At 35.9% G+C, this 22,430-nt stretch overlaps 1 protein-coding gene across 2 annotated transcripts in view; it reads left to right on the top strand.

Moving 5' to 3' along the window:
* LOC23687802 (serine/threonine-protein kinase grp) overlaps nt 1-22,430 on the top strand; it is a 99,894-nt gene that overhangs the window by 46,376 nt on the left and 31,088 nt on the right. For both annotated transcript variants that reach the window (XM_011495399.2, XM_021846021.1), the window contains 3 exons: nt 1,762-1,985; nt 10,939-11,116; nt 11,230-11,372. In XM_011495399.2, coding sequence (XP_011493701.2) covers nt 1,762-1,985; nt 10,939-11,116; nt 11,230-11,372 — 545 coding nt within the window. The remainder of the gene's footprint in view (nt 1-1,761; nt 1,986-10,938; nt 11,117-11,229; nt 11,373-22,430) is intronic.

Below are 22,430 nucleotides of genomic sequence, written 5' to 3'. Positions count from 1 at the left end.
TAAGATTTTGAATGGTAATAACTCAGCCATTTATCGGTAGATTTTCAATATTTTCCCACCAATCGGTCGGAAATTGATACAACATTTTACTCAAATGGAGAAAACTTTTGATTTTTGACGATAAACTGTCGAAAATTAGAAAAATGTCGACCCCTTTCTTACGCAACCAAACTCGTTCATATTGTCTTCCACGATTCCTTTGGGTTGGCTAGTGCACTATAAAAGGAGACCATTTTCTGCTTCTTCGCTCATTCTTCTTTTGATGTTAACTACATCTTACGACAATATACTGGGTGTCAATTAAATATCTAAAATGTTGCGACTGTCACGATATTATGTTAGAGTTTGAACTAAAGGAAGGCTGCAATTATGAAAATCGACCAAAATTCAAATGCAAAATGGCGTAGTTAACGTCATGCGGTCGTGTCTTGTACACAACCCCCTCTGATTTTTTTTTACAAAAATGTAGGATTTTTTTAAACCATTTCTCAAAAGAAATCTGGAAGAAATCCTTTGCAATTCGCTGGAGGAAATTCTAGAAAATCCTAAACGACTATTTTTGGGAAACATCCTAACTCCTAAAAATCCCTAAAGGTATTTCTGAAAAGTTAACTGAATCTTTGGAGTAATTTCTGGGATTGACACTGGAAAATGTTGTTGATATTGTCTTCAACAAAATGCTTAGACATTTTTTTTAGTAAGTGTATTGAAGAAATAACATATGAACTTCTAAAGTAGTATTCGAAATTGAAAATTTGAATAAATATCAACATAATATTCTGTCAGAATCTCGTCCAAGATTTCTTTAAAAATCTCATTTTTGAATCTATACAAATACTGTTCAGGTTTTCAAAATTTTCCTCGAAACTTTATCAGAAATCCACCTAGTACTTCATGAAAACTATGCCAATCTTCATCAAAGTTGTTCTATTCGTAATATACATTTCCTTGACTTCCACATGTATCGTGCCTACTACATGATATACGAATGTAAAATATGACAACATTGCCAAAGAACGCTTCATAATAACTGTGGTAGTGCTCGTAGCATATTAAGTTGAAAAGCAGGTTCTGTCATAGTGGAGATGCAATGCCAAGAAGAAGAAGGGTAACTTATAGCAATAACACATGGAATAAAGAAAGGGAACTCCACACATATTATTTCGGACTCTGAGTGAAAATTTACTGGCAGGACCCCCAGGGGGAATTCGACTATCTATGATGGTAATCTACTGATTCACCCCGGGTAAATACATGTTTTTTCGATACAAAACGAAACAGTTTTAAACTTTCCAACCACAGTCAAATGACTTCAAAGCAAACTCCGTTCATATTGAGCATCCCTACCGTCCCCGTCTAAAACACATCGCAACCTCTCTCTAATCACCGTGTTATCCTGTCTTTGTCCTGTTTTTTCTCCTTTTTCTCTCTCTCTCTTCGCAACCGGAATGTGCACACGCTCACTTGGATGGCCGACCGACCGTGCACTGCTCATCGTTAAATATCTCCGACTCTCCGAATGCGCGCCCTTCTCTCATCTCGTTGTTCGAATCATGTGCTTTTCCATCACACACCACCCACTTCACAACCCGACCCGACCAACTGGATGCAATCGACAAAATTCAAAAAAAAAATCATGATTTCAACACGCACACATACGATTCTCTCCGCGGCTTCTTCTTCGTCAACTTGGTCGTCCTTCTCTCCTGTGGGGGTGTATTTGTCCTCGTCGGCCATCGTCGTCGCAAATCGCACACACAGAGTGAAGCTGCTCATCAACCGCCAGTCGGGTGAGGCCGTCGCGATGAAGATGGTCGATCTGAAAAAGCATCCGGACGCGGAAAGCTCCGTCAAGAAGGAGGTCTGCATCCAGAAGATCCTGCAGCATCCGAACATCCTGAAGTTCTTCGGCAAGCGCACCCAGGGCGACATCGAGTACATCTTCCTGGAGTACGCGTCCGGTGGGGAGCTGTTCGATCGGATAGGTAAGTCTTCTATCATTTTTCGATAAATAGGTACGTTGTTTCGCGTGTGAAAGTGCAATGAAAAGGGAAATTTGATAACCCATCTCGGGGAGTGGGCAAATTTCCCCAAAGATGGAGTAAAAGTTTTCCTCGGAAGGAGGAAAAGTTCTGGAAGTTGGGGCGGGCTGGGGTTAGGGAAAGGATTGAAGGTGAATAATGGAGAACATGTGACGAGGAATTGAGCGAGCGAAGGTTGAAACTGAAAGTTAGAAAAAGGATTTGACAAAGTAGTGACCAGTGTTTTCTAAAGTTCGCAGAGTTTTTTCGTTAAACTTTGAGGATGGCTCGCAGCCATGATAAGGTTCGAGCGAACATAACATCTTAAGAACATTGAGTGTTCGGGGTAAAAGCAAAGCCATGCTGAAGGTGTATAGGTTCGATTCCCGGTCGGTCCAGAATCTTTTCGTAATGGAATTTTCCTTGATTTCTCTGCACATCGTACTTACCATGATACAGGAATGCGAAATTGGCAACTTTGGCAGATAAAGCCTTCAGTTAATAAGTGTGGAAGTGCTCATGGAACACTAAGCTGAGAAAAGGCTCTGTTCAAGTGAGAACCTAGCCAAGAATAGAAGAACATAAAGTGCTTGATTGACAACATTTGTTCGTGATGTCATTTCTAAGAACGTTTTGAGTAATAAATCATATTTTGAAAGACATCAGTGATAGCTCTGAATCAACTAAATCATACCTTTCTTTTAAATGCAATCATCATCTCATTAGGAACAAGTGAGAATAAATAAAAAAAGCACACAGTTGCAGTGCATGATCCCGTTCCCCCGACAAGGCATTTTCAAACAGCTTGCATATCGCCAGTTTCCCTTCGACTTTTTTTTTAAAAACCTTCGATTGACTTTAAAAAGGTACCAGTTTTTTGTCATAAACGGACAAAGCTGCATTCGGAACGATGCCGGAGTTATCATTTAAACATAATTTGAATTGATTGTCCATTCCGGAACATCGTAGCCGGTTCCACCATGGGCATTTCCGTTGCATGTCCAAAAAATATCGTAATACTTGTCAATAAAGAAAAAATAAACTCGATACGAACTTATGTTGCCACTCTCCTGCCTCACGTTCCATGAGGGTCTCTTTGGGGTCCTTTCCGTTTATGTCAAAAACACACCGTGCGACTCTTAATCTTCGTAAATTCGAGGAAGATATGTCAATAAAATAGGGCCCAGATATCCGTAGCGGTAAGCGCGCAGCTATTCAGCATGACCATGCTGAGGGTCGTGGGTTCGAATCCCGCTGGTCGAGGATCTTTTCGTAAAGGAAATTTTCTCGATTCCCAGGGCATAGAGTATCTTCGTACCTGCCACACGATATACACATGCAAAAATGGTCAATCGGCAAAGAAAACTCTCAGTTAATAACTGTGGAAGTGCTCATAAGAACACTAATCTGAGAAGCAGGATTTGTCCTAGTTGGGACGTAACGCCAGAAAGAAAAAAGGAAAGATGTCAATAAAAAGCCACTCCAAAGCTCCTAGCACAGGATCCGCCAAGGCCTCTTTGGGGACATTTCCGTTTTATGTCCAAAACCAGCCGTGTGACGTTGCCATCTTCGTGAATTCGAAGGAATACGACAACAATTGAAGAGTGAACTAGGTATCAACTAATGTGGTCATTCCAGAGCACCTGGTACTGATTCCGCTATGGCCTCTTGGAGGACATTTTAGCTTTATATCCCAAACGCGTATTGCAACGGCTCAAACTGAGACTCGCGAAGACGGTTTTCTTTTTCTGTGATACGATACTCATTAAGATATTCAGAGTTTCACAGTTTTTGAGCAATTTCTTGCTTGTTTGTTTTTTAAATCAGAAGATTGTGAATTCGATCACCGTAATGTATTTCAATCTATTCACAAAAGTTTGCATATGGATTTACTTTCAGCTTTTGCGATTTCTTGATCTCTAATCCAAAGCAATTTTGTTTGTTTGAAATGAAGTGAATTCATTAAAAATCACCAACTATTTTGAAAAATGCATTTTTAAATCAAGATTCGTTTTGAACGTTGATAATATTGCCAATAATATATATCTAAAATCAAATACCGTAATCCGGGGTAACATTGATCATTTTTTTGAATGTTTCTTAAATATATCGTTTGAAAATGCAAATGTTGCAGGTTTTATATTTTTAAAACAAGTACTGTCACCCATAGCTCGAGACTATATACTGTATTTTGTTTATTGAAAGATTTAAGCATGTTAAAAAAATGTTTTAGGCGATTTTTTGATTTAGTTGATATGGGGTAACATTGATCACCTATATAAACAACGTTCGGTAAAACTGAAAATATCGTTACTTACTTAAATCATGGCCCCTGAAGCCGAATATGAAGACCAAACGCTAACAAGTCATTTACTTTTTGAGTTATTTTAAAACTATAAACACCTCGAACCGCGGAATACGCCTAAAGGTAGGCAATTTCCTATGGGAATTTTACATTGCTAACAGTAATTCAATAATGTTGCCCAATTGAGCATACTTATAAAAGTTTTGACAACGGAATCGTTTTCGGCAATGTCATTTTTAGTAAGAACCACATTTTGCTTGCTTATATCGTTTGGAGAACTCATGTGAGACACGAATCTTCAGTAGTGTCATCCTTAACAATTAAAATAATTATTTCGAAATGTTGACAAATTCACGCATAATGTAAACGCAATTTTCACAAAAATATTAACTTTTATTAGCTTATGAATATAAGAAACAGAAGCACCGTTCATGATTTGAAAATGTTTCATCAATAAATGATAATACAAACTTTTGATGAGGTGAGTCATTCCGATCAATGTTACCCCGCTGATCAATGATACCCCGGATTACGGTACCTAATAGTGGAGTAAGATTTCAAATTGATAATTGAAAAAATCGCTTCTAACTAATCATGCCATTGGTTGGTGGTGGCTCGTCAAAGTTAATGCAAAGTAGGTCGTCATTGAAATGTGTACGAGTCATTGATGATGTTTGAATGTAAGCACACATAGTGATGCTTGTCCAAACCAATATAAGTTATGAAGACTGAGTTTTGTTACTTCAAAATGTGCGAACTGCAAAGTCAACATGGCTGACAAAACAAATGACGGGTTACTTAGCTTTATCAGCATAGGATATCACCAGAAATCTATTAAAGATGATGCAAAAAACCCATTAAACATATCTAGAGGATATAATTTTGCTTGAATCCAGAAGAGGATTTCCTAAAGAATCATCAGAACCTGTTCTGGCATCGTGCCAAAAATCTCTTAAGTAGAAAACAATAACATTTTTTAGGAGAATTTACCAATTCAGGAAATACAGTTGTGTTCAGAATAATAGTAGTGGAAGTCGATTTTCATACAAAATGCGAAACTTTGGCATCCTGTAACTTCGTTTCCCTATAAGCAATCGGCATGAAATTTTGGCTAAGAACTACAAATACACTTAATTTTTCCATCACAAAATATGAAATTTTCCACATTACCGGTTAAAAATTTAAGCATCAGGTGAAATCGCTCAAAATAATAATAGTAATTTTTTTTCAGCAACAATTTTCTAAAAGATTGACTTGTTCATACATTTATGGCTTGAGTGGAAATTGTTGAAATGATGAATGAAGAAAAATGCAAAAGAAAGCTAAGGCAACTCAATAAATTACACGGAAACTTGTGACTCCTTCGCAGATTCTTCAGGAATTCCATCTCAGATTCCACGAGGAAAAGCTGCAGGAATTTATCAAGCGATTCATTCACGAATACATTCAGTTTTTTTTATCTTTATTAACGAGATTTTTAGCCCTGGGCTAGTTCATCTCGGGACCAACGGCTTTACTTCCCTTCCGAAGGAAGTCGTCACTGAAATTTTTAGTGACTATCTCGGGGATGGGATTCGATCCCAGGTCCTCGGCGTGAGAGGCGTGTGTTCTAAATATAAACGTCCTAGTCCTGGACGAGCTTCTGACGGAATCCTTTAATGATTCTGGTAGGAATCACTGAGAGTCTTTGTCTTAACTTCCCACCAGGTTTTTTTTTGGGATTCTTTCACAAAGTCGGTTGAAGATTTGTGTGGAAAGTTTACTAGATTACTGTAGAAAGTTCATTAGCAATTCATGTAGCAAATCTGCAATATATTCGCCAACATTTGTTCAAATAACTCGGCCAAAATAGTTTTCTTTGCATTTTCTTCAAAAATGTTTCCCAGATTCCCTACAAAAAATCTTCACATTTTCTATATTTCATACGGGATATTTGCCTTTTCCCTAATTTATTTATTTTCATATGACTTCCAAATTACACTATGTTTGTCTTTATAATAACATAGATAAGTGAGTTATACATTATTTTCTCACCGTTTGACTTTAAGAAGTTGACCCAGCCTTTAGTGACTAGTGACCATTTTACTGACAAAAAGTGGCTTTTTGTTGCAAAGAGTGACTTTCTGATGCCCAGGTAAAAAAAGTGACCAAGTGACTAAAAAGTGAATCGCTATCAGCCACGGAATTTCTGTTTAAATTACCTAAGAAAGTCTTCAACGAATTTATCCAGGAATTTCTCAAGAGATTGTCTAGGAAACTTTCCAAAAATTTTTGGGAGGTATCGTCAGGAAATCCGGCAGACGAAATACTAAAATGAATATCTGATGAAACTCCTCGAGGAATATCTGATGAACTTTGGCAAGCATCTCTGAAGAGATTTCTTGATATTTGAGTTAAAAAAAAATAATAGAAATAATTTTAGGGAAAATTATTTAAAAAATGATCATGGATAACATTCTGCAGGAGTCTGGATCATTTGGCATAACATTTGCTCCTCAAAAACAGTCATCTTTTGAAAGTAGTGCCATATTTCTGGTTATGCCAAATGACCTAATGCAAAATGGCTTTATGCCGTATGGCTTTATGCCGTATGGCTTTATGCCGTATGGCTTTGCTCCCTGCTACAGGATAGTTTGAACGAATCTCTGAAAAAAAAACACGAATAATTGGAAAAAATTGTCGAAATAATTTCTGGAGCTTTCCTGGTTTTGTTCTTTCTGGCGTTTCGTCCCAACTGGGGAAGAGCTTGCTTCTTAGCTTTGCGTTCTTATGAACTTAAGAACTGTGAGCTGTCTATGCCATCTGTTTATTATGTGACACGTACGGAGATATGCCTTGGGATTCGGAGAAAATTTACATTTACAATCCCTAAAAATCGTTGGGCAGAATATTTATAGAAAATTGATAAAATATCTATATACAATTGTTAAACCTTAAAAACTGTCTTGAAAATTCATGGAACATTTACGTGAGAAATCTTTGTGAAAGTCTTCAGAAGTAGTAATTCATGGATACAATATCGGTAAAATCCCTTAAGAAGTCTTGAGGAATTTCCTGAAGGATCTCCATGAGACAAATCTAGACGAATTTATTGAGTCATCTTAGAGGAATTTCTGTAGAAATCCCTGAATCGGTGTAAAATTTCGAGACGGCTTTTGAGGAGAAATAATCCTTTCGTGGATGAATTTTCGGGGCAATCCTTGTAGAAATAACTGTAGGTTATCAGCATTGGACTGCTCAATTATATATTAGAGGTAATTCTGGAGGTATTCCGTTAAGCATTAATTGAATCTATAAAAGATTTTTTGTTTTAATATATTCCTGAATGAACTATACAAAAATTGCGTATCTATTGGTGATCTAACGCAAAGCTAAAATGCGTAGATGGCGATCTTCTAGAATAGGGATTAGTGCATCTTAAAATTTCTAGTAATAACTTTGTAAGAAAAATCACAATCATTTAACTGTCAAGATTATTGCATTTAGGGCAACCGTAAATATTCATTTCAATTTGGAAAACTTTCGTTACCTAACGTCACTTTTAATCGCCAATAACGAATGCTTCAACAAATAATGTAGCTTGATATGACGTTGACGTTATTTCGTCAAAAATAAATGGTATTCCGAAGCTACTTACCATAGAAAAAAGGTTTAACCCTCTAATACCCAACCCCACCCCCACAGACCTTTTGGAATTTTGTGTATGTTTACTCAGCCTGGAAATAAAAATGTTTTATTTTTCGCTTCAGCCTTGGGCCATTATACGCATATTAGGAAAGTTTTATACGACTTTTGAAATATTGTTGTATTGTTTTTTGTTTTATTATTTCATTACCTAGTGGAAATGCACTAATTTTTGACCTACAAGAAATCTGTGCCAATTTTCGGATTTCCACACCAACTAGGCCGAAATCGTATGAATGGGTCGAAAAGTAGTACTAGGTCGAGAATTGGAGCTTTTCCCCTACAAATGCCTGGGTCTAATTTAACGTGTGATACAAAAATTTGTACATTTGAATGACATGAATATGTTTCTATATTCAACCTATCGCAGAAGAAGAGCCTGGTGGAATTTAAATACTTTCAAATCAATTTTTTAATTAGTTACATGAAAAGTAAAATATTCCAGAAAAAAAAAGAAATTTTATGTTTTCAATAGTACTACAAAAACTCAAATTTTTGTTATTATCAAAAATTGGTACTCAGAAGAGGTTTCAAGAAAAAAAAAATTAAAAAGAATAAGGATGTTTAAAAATAAAAATTTGAAAAACCAAAATTCATAAATTTGCGCGTGTGGGACAATTTAAATTCGACATCCATTGTTTTTTGGGATTCCCAGACCCCTCCCCCTCTGTCACGCCTTTCTCAATACCTTATACATGTGAATCTTTTGTGAATCTATGACAAAAGTTCGAAAGGACAGAAGGTCGAAGTACAAAAAAGAAGGGACAATATGTCGAAAATATTTCTTCAAAGAAGGAAAAATTTTCCACCAAGCAAACCATTTTCGACCTTTTGTTCATAAACCGACTTTTGTAGATCCCCCCTTCCCCAAATGAAGGATGTCATTTTTGAATGACCCCTCAAAGTAAACTTTAGATTGAAAAAAAAAAATCGGCTGTAAATTCACCCTTAGATTCTTCATATTTTTAAGCTTTTTAAACTTATTGATTCTGTCAGGAATTCCATCAAAATCTTCTGAAATTTATATAGGACTGTTTTTACGAATTCCACCAAAATTTTGTATACAAACACAACCAAAAACATTTTTCGAATTCTTCCACAAATTTTAAAGATTTTAAAAATCTCAATGAATTCTAGTAAGTTCCTCATAAACAAGAATTTCACCACTATGTGTTCTCTAACGACTGAGATCAGAGATTTCAATCAGTAATCTATGTATAGCTTATATTGGCTGTATAAAAATAAGGAATTAGAACTCAAATGCGACATCTTCTTGTCACAACCACCCTTGTCATGATGCTTGTTGTATATTACCATAATGATCCGATTTCTAATTACAGTTAACTGTTCCTTATTCGATATCTGACAGTTTAAACATGTTTTGCGAAAGACATTTTTGTTGGCTAGTATTTTGAATAATTCTACTTCAGCCATGGTTACATAACTTGCAATTTGATAGTCCAATATATATCAACAAATGTGGATAAAATAGCAGTGAGCGAAATTAGAAGCGATTTGAATAAAATTTCCACAGAACACCAAACATAGCTTGAACTGCAACATATATTTTTGAATGTTTTTTTCCAATCACGAATTTTAAAGTAATAACGATTTTACTAAAGTGTAATTTTCGAAGAAACATTCCAAACTATTCTTATCAAAATCGAAAAGTTCTACACAAAAACTGTTCTGAGCAAATTTGTTCATCTCGTCAAAATCTACAACTTTGCTGAAGATACCATAAAGCTATTCCTATAATTTGATTAGTTACCGCCGTGCGGGGTGACATTGGGCCTAGGGGGTGACTTTGACCGCCTCTTTCGATGCATCTCATGGCTAGTAGGAACGTCAAAAAACTAATCTATGACCATTTATTGGCTATTTATAACGTATTCTTGAAGCTTGACACATTATTTTCATTATTCTGGCATTAGCTTGCTGTAAAAACATTGGCCCAAAGTCACCCTTATGGCCCAATGTCACCCCGCCTTACGGTATGTCAATTATAAAAAATCGTCACAATATTCACTTTAGTCAATCCGTTTTTGCTCTTAAACTTGTGGTTGGAAAAATCACTCAAAAATATATGTTAAAATTCGAGTTATTTTTGAAGCACTGTGAAAATTTCTTTCAAATCGGTCCATGACTCAGATTCGACTCCTTCTAAAGTTGACCATTTTGTATGGAACATCGAAAAAGTTGCAAATGTTTTGTCCAATACTGTAAATGGTTATGTGAAAACTATTTTCGTTTCCAGGTTTTTTTTTTATAATAATGGTAGTTTTGAAGTCACTCTTCAGTCACTATTTTGATCATTTTAGTCACTTTCACTATTATTTTGTTGTCTGGCCGCTACCAGCCCTGGAATTGTGTCCAAGGTTTTCAGAGACTTCTGCAAAAAACGCTGCAGATTTTCATGCAGGGTATTGTTTGCAATGTTTCCAAAAATTGTTACAACAGTTTATCTAGATAATCCACCAGGATTTTCTCAAGCTTGTTTGTGATATCCTTTAGATATGACTTCCGTATTTTTTAGGAATTCCTCTTAAGATTTCTAAAAATACTTTACGGTTCTCTGGAGAATTACTTGGAAGGAGTTCTGGATAAACCTCTTGAGGACAACCCTTGGGTAATTTATGGAACAATCTATAAACGTATTTCTGGAATAATATCTGAACTTATTTCTGAAGGTATCCTTAAATAACTTACTGGTGGAAATCTTGAATAAATCCTGAAGATTTTTTTTTGAGAAAATTCCAAGGTATCTCGTAACTGGAATATTTTTTTCTGATTTCAAATCTGTGAATTAAGTCGTTTATAAAGAATCCATATTATTAGGTACATTCTACACTAATTATACATATTGCATTTTTCATGCTTCGTTCATCAATTAATTTCTTCATTGACTCTTCCCTTTTTCCCTTCCAGAGCCCGACGTCGGAATGCCCATCCCGGAAGCGCAGCGATACTTCAACCAACTGCTCGCCGGAGTGGACTACCTGCACACCCGGGGAGTTGCCCACCGGGACCTGAAGCCGGAGAATCTGCTCCTGGACGAGCACGACAACGTCAAGATCTCCGACTTTGGCATGGCCACCATGTTCAGGTAGTAGGTACACTTCCGTGAGCCGTGAACGCGAGCCCGCTATACGATGGAAGATCCTAATGAGTCTAACGTGTCGATTTTCGTTTTTTTTTTTGGTGTTTCCGTCTATACAGAATGAAAGGCCGGGAGCGGTTGCTGGACAAAAAATGCGGCACCCTGCCGTACGTGGCCCCGGAGGTGTTGCTGAAACCCTATCAGGCCACCCCTGCCGACCTCTGGTCCTGCGGGATCATCCTAGTCACGATGCTGGCCGGCGGTAAGTGTCGAAAAATGTTCTTCTGTATTTGCTCAGCTCATATATCTTTGTGCAATTCATCGTTGCGGTGTGTGTTGAGCACTTAACACCGCACTTGCTCCCCTCGCTCACATTGCTGTGTTTTGCTACTAACTCCATTTTTTACTCTCTACATTTGCCGTTTTATGTTCCTTTTGCTCGAATGCTTCGTGAATGTTTGAAGATTTTTTTTAGTTTCGGTTTGATTTCTTTTTCTGTCGCTGTGATTTGAACTCATTGTGCAATTTTTTTTATCGCTCCCTATTGTGTCGCACTGCAAATATTGACCTGGCGCGCTAAACCGCAAGCTTAAAATTTTGTGATCCCAGCACGACCACCGCGCACAAATCATCATCAATCCCGGCTGAAACATTTGATTGATTGCTGCTGCTGCTACAAGTGTACACTTTCCGAGCGAATGGCTTTACACAAGTTTGTCCAAGTGTCACCCACAACGGCCACACACGAGAAATCACTACCCATCCCGTTTTATGCACCATCCGCGCGGCGCCGTGTTTTGGCACTGTAACTCTCTGAATGTTTGATGCAAATCTTCCGTTTTTCTGATAATGATTGTGTTCATTGTGTTTTATCTTTAATTGGTTTACTTTCGTATCCGTATCCGTATGATTTCCGGCTGAATCTTTGGTATTCTAGCTGTAGAATGTTGAGCTTTGTGATATGGTATCTTCTAAAGCTTTAGTACCAGAGGTCCAACTGGGAATTGCTTGCTACCGCTGCTGCCGCTGCCGTTGCTGATATATGCACTGATTGCTGTTTTTTTTTTTAATTTCACTCAATACCTAATTCACCTGTGTTTTACTCACATTTCGATATAAACTGCAACCATCCCGATAAAATGCAAACACGAATGCCCATCATTAGGGTGTCCCAGGAAAAATATGTTCGAAAATTCATTGTGCTCAACTCTAGAATAAAAGATATTATTATCTATAGCATTTTTGTAGAACAAATCGACTTTTTAGAACATCATTCAAAGGTTCCACGGATCAAATTATGAAAAACGGTTATTTTAATGAAAATTGTCGTATTCTTACACTTAGCGTTTTTTATATCGGTCGACGTCCCGCGTAAAAAACTTCGTCATTTAAAAAAAGACCTAAAACCGTGTTGTTTCAAGAAAAAAAAAACTTCGTGTTTTTCGACGTTTCATTACCTTATAAACCATATAATAGAACATTGTTTTGTATAGCCATTTTTTTTTTGACTCAGGTATTTTACATCAAATTTTGAAATAACACGGTTTTTTATGTCGTTTTTGAAAAAAAAACGCGGTTTTTCAGCGGTACGGCGTAAAAAACGCGCAAAAACAAACCGCGTAAAAAAACCTTCAGTGTATACTTGATATCCATTTGAATGTAAGTCTCTATTTTGAATGGAAGGTTTTCAAATTCTTTATTTTACCAAAATGGTCTCTAGAGTAATCTCAACCTTATTCTGCTTGCAGAAAATCCTCACTTTTGTAATTAATTTTACATAGAATGTGCTAAAATATGTTCTACACTCAAAAAAATCCAAACGTCATTGTTACCTGAAAAATCACGTAGATCATTCCAAATTCATTTTACCTCCACTTTACTTGACTAAGATAAAGATCACTAAACCATTCATAACCTCCAAATAGTGACTCGGTAATGTTTACTGAGGTTACCTATCGCACTTACGTGGAATTCACGTAGGTGCCTAAGTTCATTTTGACATCTGCATAGTGTACGTACATTCGGTGTTGAGCTCAAATCCTAAGATGGCGCCCGCTTGATTTTTGAAGAATTTCAGAAGCTGCTGCTGCTTTAAACATTGTGTAAGATTGATTTCAAGGTAAATATGCTTTGAATACCGAAGAATCCCTGCATTACTTCATATTTTATACCCGATTTATAACCTCTATCAATTATAGCACGCGAAGGCTACAACAAGACAGACCAAACTGACGAAATTGGGGAAACAGGATTCAAAATGCTTAGATTGACAATAAAAATATCACAATCTTTTAAGTTTGTTTACATTTTCAAATTGGGAATTAATTTTCTTCCAAAGCCTATTAGAAATAAAATTGGTCTTTATTACAGTTAAATTTAATGCAAAACCATCTAGGTCCTATTGAAACGCTTCGTAAAGGCTACCGGAAAATCCACGTAGCTCTTACGTTTAGCGACGGTGGAATGGACGAACTTCCAAAGTTCATGCGTTCATTCTGGGCTACCTACGATTTACGTAAGAGCTACGTGAAAAGTGCGATGGAAAAAATCACGTATGTTTTCACGTAACAATGACGTTTAGATTATTTTGAGTGTAGGACATTTGGTATAAAGCCATTTGCCATAAAGGATATTTGGCATAACGGTTAGCATTATGGCCATAGAACATAACAATTTTTCATCAAGAACAAGATTTTTGAAAGAAAATGTATATAATTCTGGTTGTGTTCAATGACCATTACGCCAAATGACAGTAAGTGTCGAAAAATGTTCTTCTGTATTTGCTCAGCTCATATATCTTTGTGCAATTCAGTTGTAGCTAAAATAACACAGTTTTGTGTTATTTTTATTTCCATCCCTTTTTTGCCCACAGTTTTCCCCTCATTCTTTTGTACTGGTTTTTACACATCCATGGTTCTGCACTAGTACCCAACAATGAGTGAAAAATCTTTGGACGAAAAAGGAATGTAAATACAAAATGTATATAACTCCAACACAAAACTTTGCAATTTTAGCACTCACCGTGTAATAATTTTTAAAAGTGCTAGTAAAAAAATTCCATAGGCTCCGTAGAATCATTCAGAGACTTTCCACAGAATCCACTGACACGTCAATACATCCAGTGGACGATTATGTCCTTTGAAGGAAGCACAAGAGCGTGTACTTCAGGAATGTATCATTCCTCAAGGGAAAATTTCAAGATTTCTTTTCTCCTGACATTCCATTAAGGAACTCCTTTTACGGATCCCTCTAAAGACTCCTTAACCAATTCTTTCAGCGATTTGTCAAAGAATGATTAGAGGCATTTTTCCACTAATTCTTTCATCGATTTCTCTAGTTTGAGTTGATACTCTAGAAGATCTTCAAGAATTCATCCATGGTTACTCCGAAGAATTGCTCCAAAAACTTCCAGCAGAGTGGCCCCCGAACCGAGAAAAAAGACGGGAATTTCAATCCACCGGAAAAAAAGACGAAAAAACTGAAGTTTGAAATGGACACCGGGAAAATTGAGCCTTAAAATTACAAATCATCAAAAATTAGTGTACACTCAAAATAATCCAAACATCATTGTTACGTGAAAACATACGTGATTTTTTTTCCATTGCACTTTTCACGTGAATTATTGGTACCACTGAATGAACGCATGAATTATTCCACTTCGTCTGTTCCACCAGCGTTACACAGAACAGCTACGTGAATTTTCCCGTTGCTTTTACTAAAGCGTTTCATGGATCGTATATGGTTTTCCATTGATATTTATTGAAATAGAAGCCAACCTTGTTTTTAATAGGCTTCTAAAGTAAACTGTTTCCCAATTTGAAACACTTTAAACTAATCGATAGAATCGAGATTATCTTTATTTATTATATTGCGCATTTCGAATAAATAACCCAGCGGGATATCCAGTGTTGCTTCCAAATTTTGTGAGTTCTGTCTATTCTGCTGTAGCCTTCGCATGCTATAAATATGAAATCAGGAAATAATAAATGAAATGATACAAGATTCTTCGGTGCTCAATGCATATTTACCTCGAAAACAATCTTAAACAGAGTTTGAAGTTCTTTGGAAATCTAGCGGGCGCCATCTTAGCATTCGAGCTCAACACTGAATGAACGTGCGATATGCAGATGTCAAAATGAATTTAGGTGCCTATACGTTCTTCACGTAAGTTCAACAGAAGCCCCAGTAACAATCACCGAGTCTTCATTTGGTGGTTATGTATGGTTTAGTAATCATTGCACTAGTCAGGTGAAGTGGTAAAATAAATTTGGAATGATCCACGTGATTTTTCACGTAGCAATGATGTTTGGATTATTTTGAGTGTAGAAAGTCGTTATCTCGCGTTACATTTCTAAAGGGCCGATAATCGTAGGTGAACAAATCAAGTTTTGATACCATTCGATAGCATCTCCCAACACCCACAAACTTTGCAAGCATTGTCAACATAATCATGAAACTTAACGTTAGACATCAGATTTCAAAAAAAAAAAGATAACCGCATTTTTCCAAAGGAAGTCATTGCCCCCCAGCTCAAAACGGCCAATCAACGCATCAAGAAAAGGTCTACAGTCAGAAATTTCGCAACCTGTCTTTGGCCTTAGCATGGTTGCTCATTCGTTGTAAACCAAAAGCGCCATGCCTTGGGCCTATGCACGCTAACAAAAATTAACTTGACCTATAAAAAATACCAATGCTTGGTTGAAAATCAAAAAAGGGTCAAAGCATTTAAGCTCACATTTTTTTTTTCACATTGTTGGCAGCTTTGAGAAAAAAAAACGATTATTAACGTGTAGTAAATCGTCACTCAACGAGCAAGAAATCACATTGATTGTTTTGAGTTCTGTGAAATAGGAATTGAAAATGAACTAATGAGGATTGGCCCTTTTGTATTGTTACGCGAGTTATGTTTGATTATAATGTCAATAATCATCTATGATTATGAACAAATAACTTCATCGGAATGTTTATATTGATGATTTAATTTATTTTTGCCACACTATGCTTCATAAAAATATTTCACTTTTCCTGATGGTAAGTGATGTTTCAAAATTATTTTTTAGATTTTTCTCGAACTGTCGATGCTTATATTGTTGTAACTTTTCCATAATTTGTTTAACACCAATTTTTGAGTCATAGTTTAATAACTTCTTTCAGAAGTTTAGCACTAAAAATATTGTATTGAAAATGTTCTTTAGGTCCGTCACATTTATACCAGAGTTTATCCGGGTATGCATTAAAATAGCCTTTTTTATAGAAGCTTTTAATATGTTATTGGATTAATTAACTAAGAATTTAATAAACAAAGAAAATATACATGCTTTTACTTGCGTGACTTTGTTTCATTTGCAAAAGAAGTCTGTTTTGTCTGTCTGTTTCATTTTTACCTGAAACTTATTTAGGTTAGAGAACCCTTCAGTTTCTCGAAGAAAAATTAAAAAGGATCAGAAGCTAAAATATCTTCATTTAAAATCTATGACATTTGGTCGAATGACGTTTGATCGAAAGTACATTTGGTCGAACGGACATTTCGTCGAATGGACATTTCGTCGAAAAGGTTTAATTTTCGCAGCATTATGTCGCTCATACGCAGGGTGATTGAATAATGGAAAACAAGTATCAACCACCTATATGCGGTTAGAAAAATTTTGTTATTCAATTTGATGAATCCTACTCTCTCAACATATTGATCAACCTCTTGCGTTTTAGACATTTCATGCTTCTTTTCCATCCAGGCATGTTCTGCGAGTCGAGATTAACTGATCTTAAATGAACTTTTGTCATTACAGTTAACTCGTCTTGCTTCACCCGATACATAGCAAGCACAATTTCTCGTTTAATTATTCAACGCTCGAGGTCACCAACAACGTCAGCAAAGCCATATGTTTGCTTGACGAATGTTATTAAGCTGGAAGTCACAATAAGCCAATTGGCCATAAGTATTTAAGATTACCGACATTTAACATTCGCTTCGCCATAAAGCTTTTCTTTAAAGAAATTCAATCCTGCCGTTCCACCGTTCCATTCAGAAAACTAACCAACGTCCGGATGCTGCATGGCCCAAAATTCAAAGAAAGATCCTGAGCACTCTCTCCAAATGCTTCCATCAGATGATTCGCAGTTCATTATGAAGAACGATGAAATTTTAGAAGAATTATAATTATGTTCAGATCGTTGATAATAAATAGCTTGTTGAGCAATCTTCAAAGAATAACGATATTTTAAAAGAATAATTAATTCACTATTTATTTTAAGTCAATGTAATAAAAAACTACTTCTTAAAAGTTCATTTGAATAATCATCGAAATCCTAGATATTGGGAAATGTTATTCGACGAATTGTTCTAAAGCAATTTGACCAAATGTTCCCTTCGACCAAATGTCTTTCGACGAAATGGCCTAAAGTCCTTCAATTAGAGTAATGATTGGGTACTTTGAAGATTTTCTTTGGCAACTGAGGTTTTTGACGACCAATTTGTCTGAAACTTGGCGGAAAGACGCATTCAAGTGAAATTGTTGCAAATATGAGTTCAGCAGCTTAAAAAAATGGCTCAAGCATTTCATCTAAGTATTCCTACAAATCTTCCAAACATTCGTTGAGTAATATATCAAGTGAAATCTCTTTGAAATGCTCTGGTAAGTTTATTGAAAGTTAATGCTACAGCAATTATTCCAGTAATTCCTCCCATTATACATACAAAAATTCTTTAAGGATCCTGTACGAAGTTTTTCAAGGAATTACTTCAGCAAATCATGCAGGATTTTCCCAGCGATTCAATAAATTATTTTTTTCAATTTCCCTAGTTATTTATCTAGGAAATCTTCTAAGACTTCTTCACGAGTCCAGTAGTTCTTTCAGAGATCATTGTTGAAGTTCCTTGAAGTTTGGTTCAGAACGTTAGTTTAATCAGTGTTCACTTTAGGATTTTCTTTGAAAATTTCTTCCGAAATTGTTCTTCCACAATTTCTGAGTAAGTTACATGACATGACTCCCTGGAAGAATGCCGGAAAGAATTTTTGAAAATTTCTTGAAAAGTTTTGGACGAATTCCTGAAGATAAATTTGAAAAATCTCTGGAGTGATGCTTGCAGTTATTCTTAACCCTCCAATACCCAACCCTGCCTTTAGACGGGGTAAATTTTGGAATGTTGTGTATTTTTTTTTTTTTTGTTAGCTAGGAAATCAAATTTTATTTTTGGCCTAAACTTTGGATCATAACACGCATATAAGAAAAGTTTTGTACGACTTTTGAAACATTTCTGTATTTTTGAAAAATGTTTGAAAAATTGTATTATTTTATAATCTACAAATGGCTGGGTCTAATTTAACGTGTAATACCATTTTTTACATTTTATATTTTTCTATAATCAACCTACCACTGAAGAAGAGCCTGGTAGAACTGAAATAATTTCAAATCGACTGTTCCGTTAATTACACGGAAAATAAAATATGTTCCAGAAAAAAAAAAAAATATTTCCAAAAGTCCTGCAAAAACCCAATTTTTATTATTGTCAAAATAGTAACCAGAAGAGGCTCCAAGAAAAAAATAAAAAGGATAGGTTGGGGGGCTGGGGGCAAGAAGGACACCTTAAGATATATAGGTTCAAATCATGGTTGATTAGCACAATTTTTGAAGAATTTTCCAGTGTAGGGGCAAGCTCATCTCTTGTTCTAAATGATGTTATCGATCGATTTCAAAAATATAAGAAACATATGATGATTTGAGAGTTTTGAAAATGTCCCTTCTTATGAGGTTTTTAAACGAGGCACGGGGCAAGAGTGCCACTCGTATGGGGCAAGAAGACCACCAGAGCAAAATGCCACAAATTTTGTATTTTATTATTTCCCCGCCTAAACGATAAATTCTAGAGTAAGTAAAGATAAACACTGAGGGATAACAGTTGACTTATAGTTAATAAGTAATTTTAAGAAATTATTTTAGTTCTCATCTTATTTGACTGTAACAATAATAGTAAAAAATTTCAGAAACCATCTTGAATGTCCAAGATGGTTTATTTTGATTTTATTTACTAGGAAACATTGATTTAATGCAATATAAAACAAGAAAAATAAAAGTTCATTTGATTTTATATGAGAAAATTGCGGTGTCCCTCTTGCCCCATAAGACATACTGTTATTATATATGTAAAATTTAATGTCAAAAGGACTTTTTCGAAAAAATTTCCTCACACCTATATTAAACAATTGAAAATCATCGATACTGTGCGGAAAAATCAATATGTTTTGTATTTATTGGGAGTCAAACCTTGTTTTCCAGTCTTACATTCTTATAATATTTCGCATATTTTGCGTTGGTGAATTAAAGACATTTTTCTATTTTTTTTTTTGTACTAAACATTTTTAACTGTAATATTTACAAAACCCTTAATTAGTACTCAATTTATACTCATCCTGCGTTAAACGTCAGAAAATTGATTTGAACTACGTGAAATTAGAGGTGGCACTTTTGCCCCGGGTGCCCTTCTTGCCCCATGTCCCCCTACGCTCAAAAATTAAAATTAGAAAGATCAAAATTCATAAATTTGCGAATAAAAATAAATTTTAGATTTAGATAGCGAGAAATGATACTTAGATCGAAAATAAAAATTTGGATGTTAGAGGGTTAAAGAATTTTTTTCGTTCGTTTATTTGAGGCTCCAATGCGTTTAACGCATTAGGGAGCCGAAATTATTTATTACATACAATTAATAATGGGATGGAGCCAGGGTACTCGTGGCAGCTCGAGGTTAGTGGTCACAATGTTTTAAGGAAGGACATGAATGAATGAATTTTCTTTATTAACGAGACTTTTCAGCCCTTGGCTGGTTCGTCTCTTAAGGAGGACATGGTAGGGATTGGGATCAAGGGTTAAAGAAATTGTAAAGTTGTAATCCTACAGAAATAATGAACGACAATTTCGCAGGAACCCTGAAAAAATCACTGGAGACATATCTGGAGAAGTTCGGGGTGATTTTCGTAGTTGTTCTAAATAAGAATTCTTGGAGGAAGACTTTTACAAAATTCTAGAAGAATCTTTAAAAGAATTTCACCTTAGGAAAAATTTCAAGTTGAATTCTTAAAGGTATCTAAAACGGTCGGAGGCATTTAGAAAGTGTAAAAATCTCTGAATGACCTATTAAAGAAATGTTCGGAGTAATATCCAAAGGAGAGTTCAGAAAAAATACTTGAATTTATTTCTAATGAAATTCATAGGAAAAATCATGATAATATATAGTAATACAAGCACTAATACACGTCACGAGTGATTAACTAAAAAAATTGGAAAGTTTCTCTAGAATTTTTGATCAGATTCTATGCGAAAAAAAAAGGAGAAATAGGCACAGAAGCTGTTTTTCAGAATGTGTTGTAATTGGTTTATGGACAAAAGGTCGAAAGACAAAATGTCGAAATCGATTTGCTTGGTGGGAAATTTTTCCTTTTTTGAAAAAAAAAAATCCGACCTTTTGTCCTTTCTTTTTGTTCTTCGACCTTTTGTCCCTTCGACCTTTTGTCATAGATTCGTAAAAATTACACATGATGATTCATCCAAAAAAATGATTGTGCGAATGACTATTCATCTAAATGTATTTTTCATGATCGGTTCCGATTCTAAAGGTTGAGCCACATGTACATACGATTTTGGGACACCTACTCATACATTTAAAGCTAATTCCCCACCTAGCCGATAACCATCTCCCATCACATGCGTAAATTTTGCCGTCGTAAATATTGTTTTTTCTAAATGATCTGGATGGAACCTCGAATGGTTTTGAAGTTGGTTTGTTCTAAAAAAATGCTATAAACAAGCGTATCTTTCATTCTAAGGTTGAGCACCATTACCATGGACATTTTGGGACACCCTATTCATCATTTAAAGCTAACCCCACCAACCGATAAAATATCACCGCGTGCCGTCGTTTTTTTTTTTCTTTGATTCAGAATCGATTAAATATGTGTTAGAGTGAACATCGAAGAACCAACAGTGTGAAGTGAGTGTTGTATTATGAGTTTGGCTGTTTAAAAAGTATGCGCCTTTTTGCTAACTGCACGTTTGTAATGTTTGACGGTAAACCACAAGAAGAAACATCGAATACCATTCAGTGTCCAACATTCCGAAAAACGGTCGAAATTCACAAAGCATTCGAGTCGGTCATTTGCAAGCTTTTCCTATCTAGCTAAGATAACATTTGTGCACAAACTTGTACCTCCCCCATAATCCAGCATTCCGATAAGCAAATCACGCGTAAGGGCTAGACAGCCACCCTATTGGGGATATGAGGAGGGGAAACACCCAAAACGAGCACACCCCATTCACAACAACCGTGATCCTTCTTCGTTCCTTCGTAACATTACTCTTCCATCTGAGCAGAATCTCTTCGGGCAGTTCCGGGAATAATGCGCATGTCCGCTCGCTCGCTCTCTACCACCCATCAACTTCGGCCAACGATCATCTGCAAATCGGTGAAAAATGGTCCATTATCGGTTCTCGACATTCGCCGAGACACGGTGATTATACGTGCTATCAACACCTAACCCATCCATTCCCAACTAACGCCAAGTGCGTCTGGATGAGAATCGTTTTTTCGCGCTCTGGGAAATGGAATTCTCTCTCGGCAGGAAGTTTCCCACTCGGAATTTGTATGACTAATGATTTATTGTTCTAGATTCATAGTTTTGAGGCACAAGTAGCTACACAGACACGCAAATGCGTGCGCTTAGGGGAGTCAAGCAAGCATTAGGGATTCCAGAATTTTCTTGAAATTGACTTGTTCACTGTTTTATTGCAACTCCCTAGAAAGCCTCTGTTTTTGTAGGTAGCACGGGAGACCGTGCTATTTCCTCTATCTTCTGACCCATCCTAACAATTATCATCAAAAATTTGTTTTTTTGCGAACCGATAAAGCTGATTTTTTAAGGCTTTGAACTAAATATGTAGATTTGTTATAGGTTAGCTAGAAAAAACTACCATGACCCCACAGTTATGGATCAAATAGTGTGGAGTCCAATCTATAAAATTCAATAAAAAGACATGGAAAACGTAAAATTGTAATTTAAAAGCACGAATCGAATCGTTTCAAATTGGAACTTCGGTTAGTAAACTATTTTGAGTGTAATATTTACATAGGACTGCATAAAAATTAAAAATTGTATCGGTTCCTGAAAACCATATTATGGATCAATTTTCATATTATGGATCAAATTGTGACATATTACGGATCAGTGCGCATAATCAAGAGATTTTCAACTCAATGCATCTGTATTGCATGGTATGACGAAAGTTAACAATGTGTCATATATTACTGCAAAAAATAGCAGTGTTAGAG

The sequence above is a fragment of the Aedes aegypti genome, chromosome 2, assembly GCF_002204515.2.
Source record: "Aedes aegypti strain LVP_AGWG chromosome 2, AaegL5.0 Primary Assembly, whole genome shotgun sequence".
Taxonomy (NCBI): Eukaryota; Metazoa; Arthropoda; class Insecta; order Diptera; family Culicidae; genus Aedes; species Aedes aegypti.
Note: the sequence above shows the minus strand (reverse complement) of the source record. Positions and strands in the feature narration are given on the sequence as shown.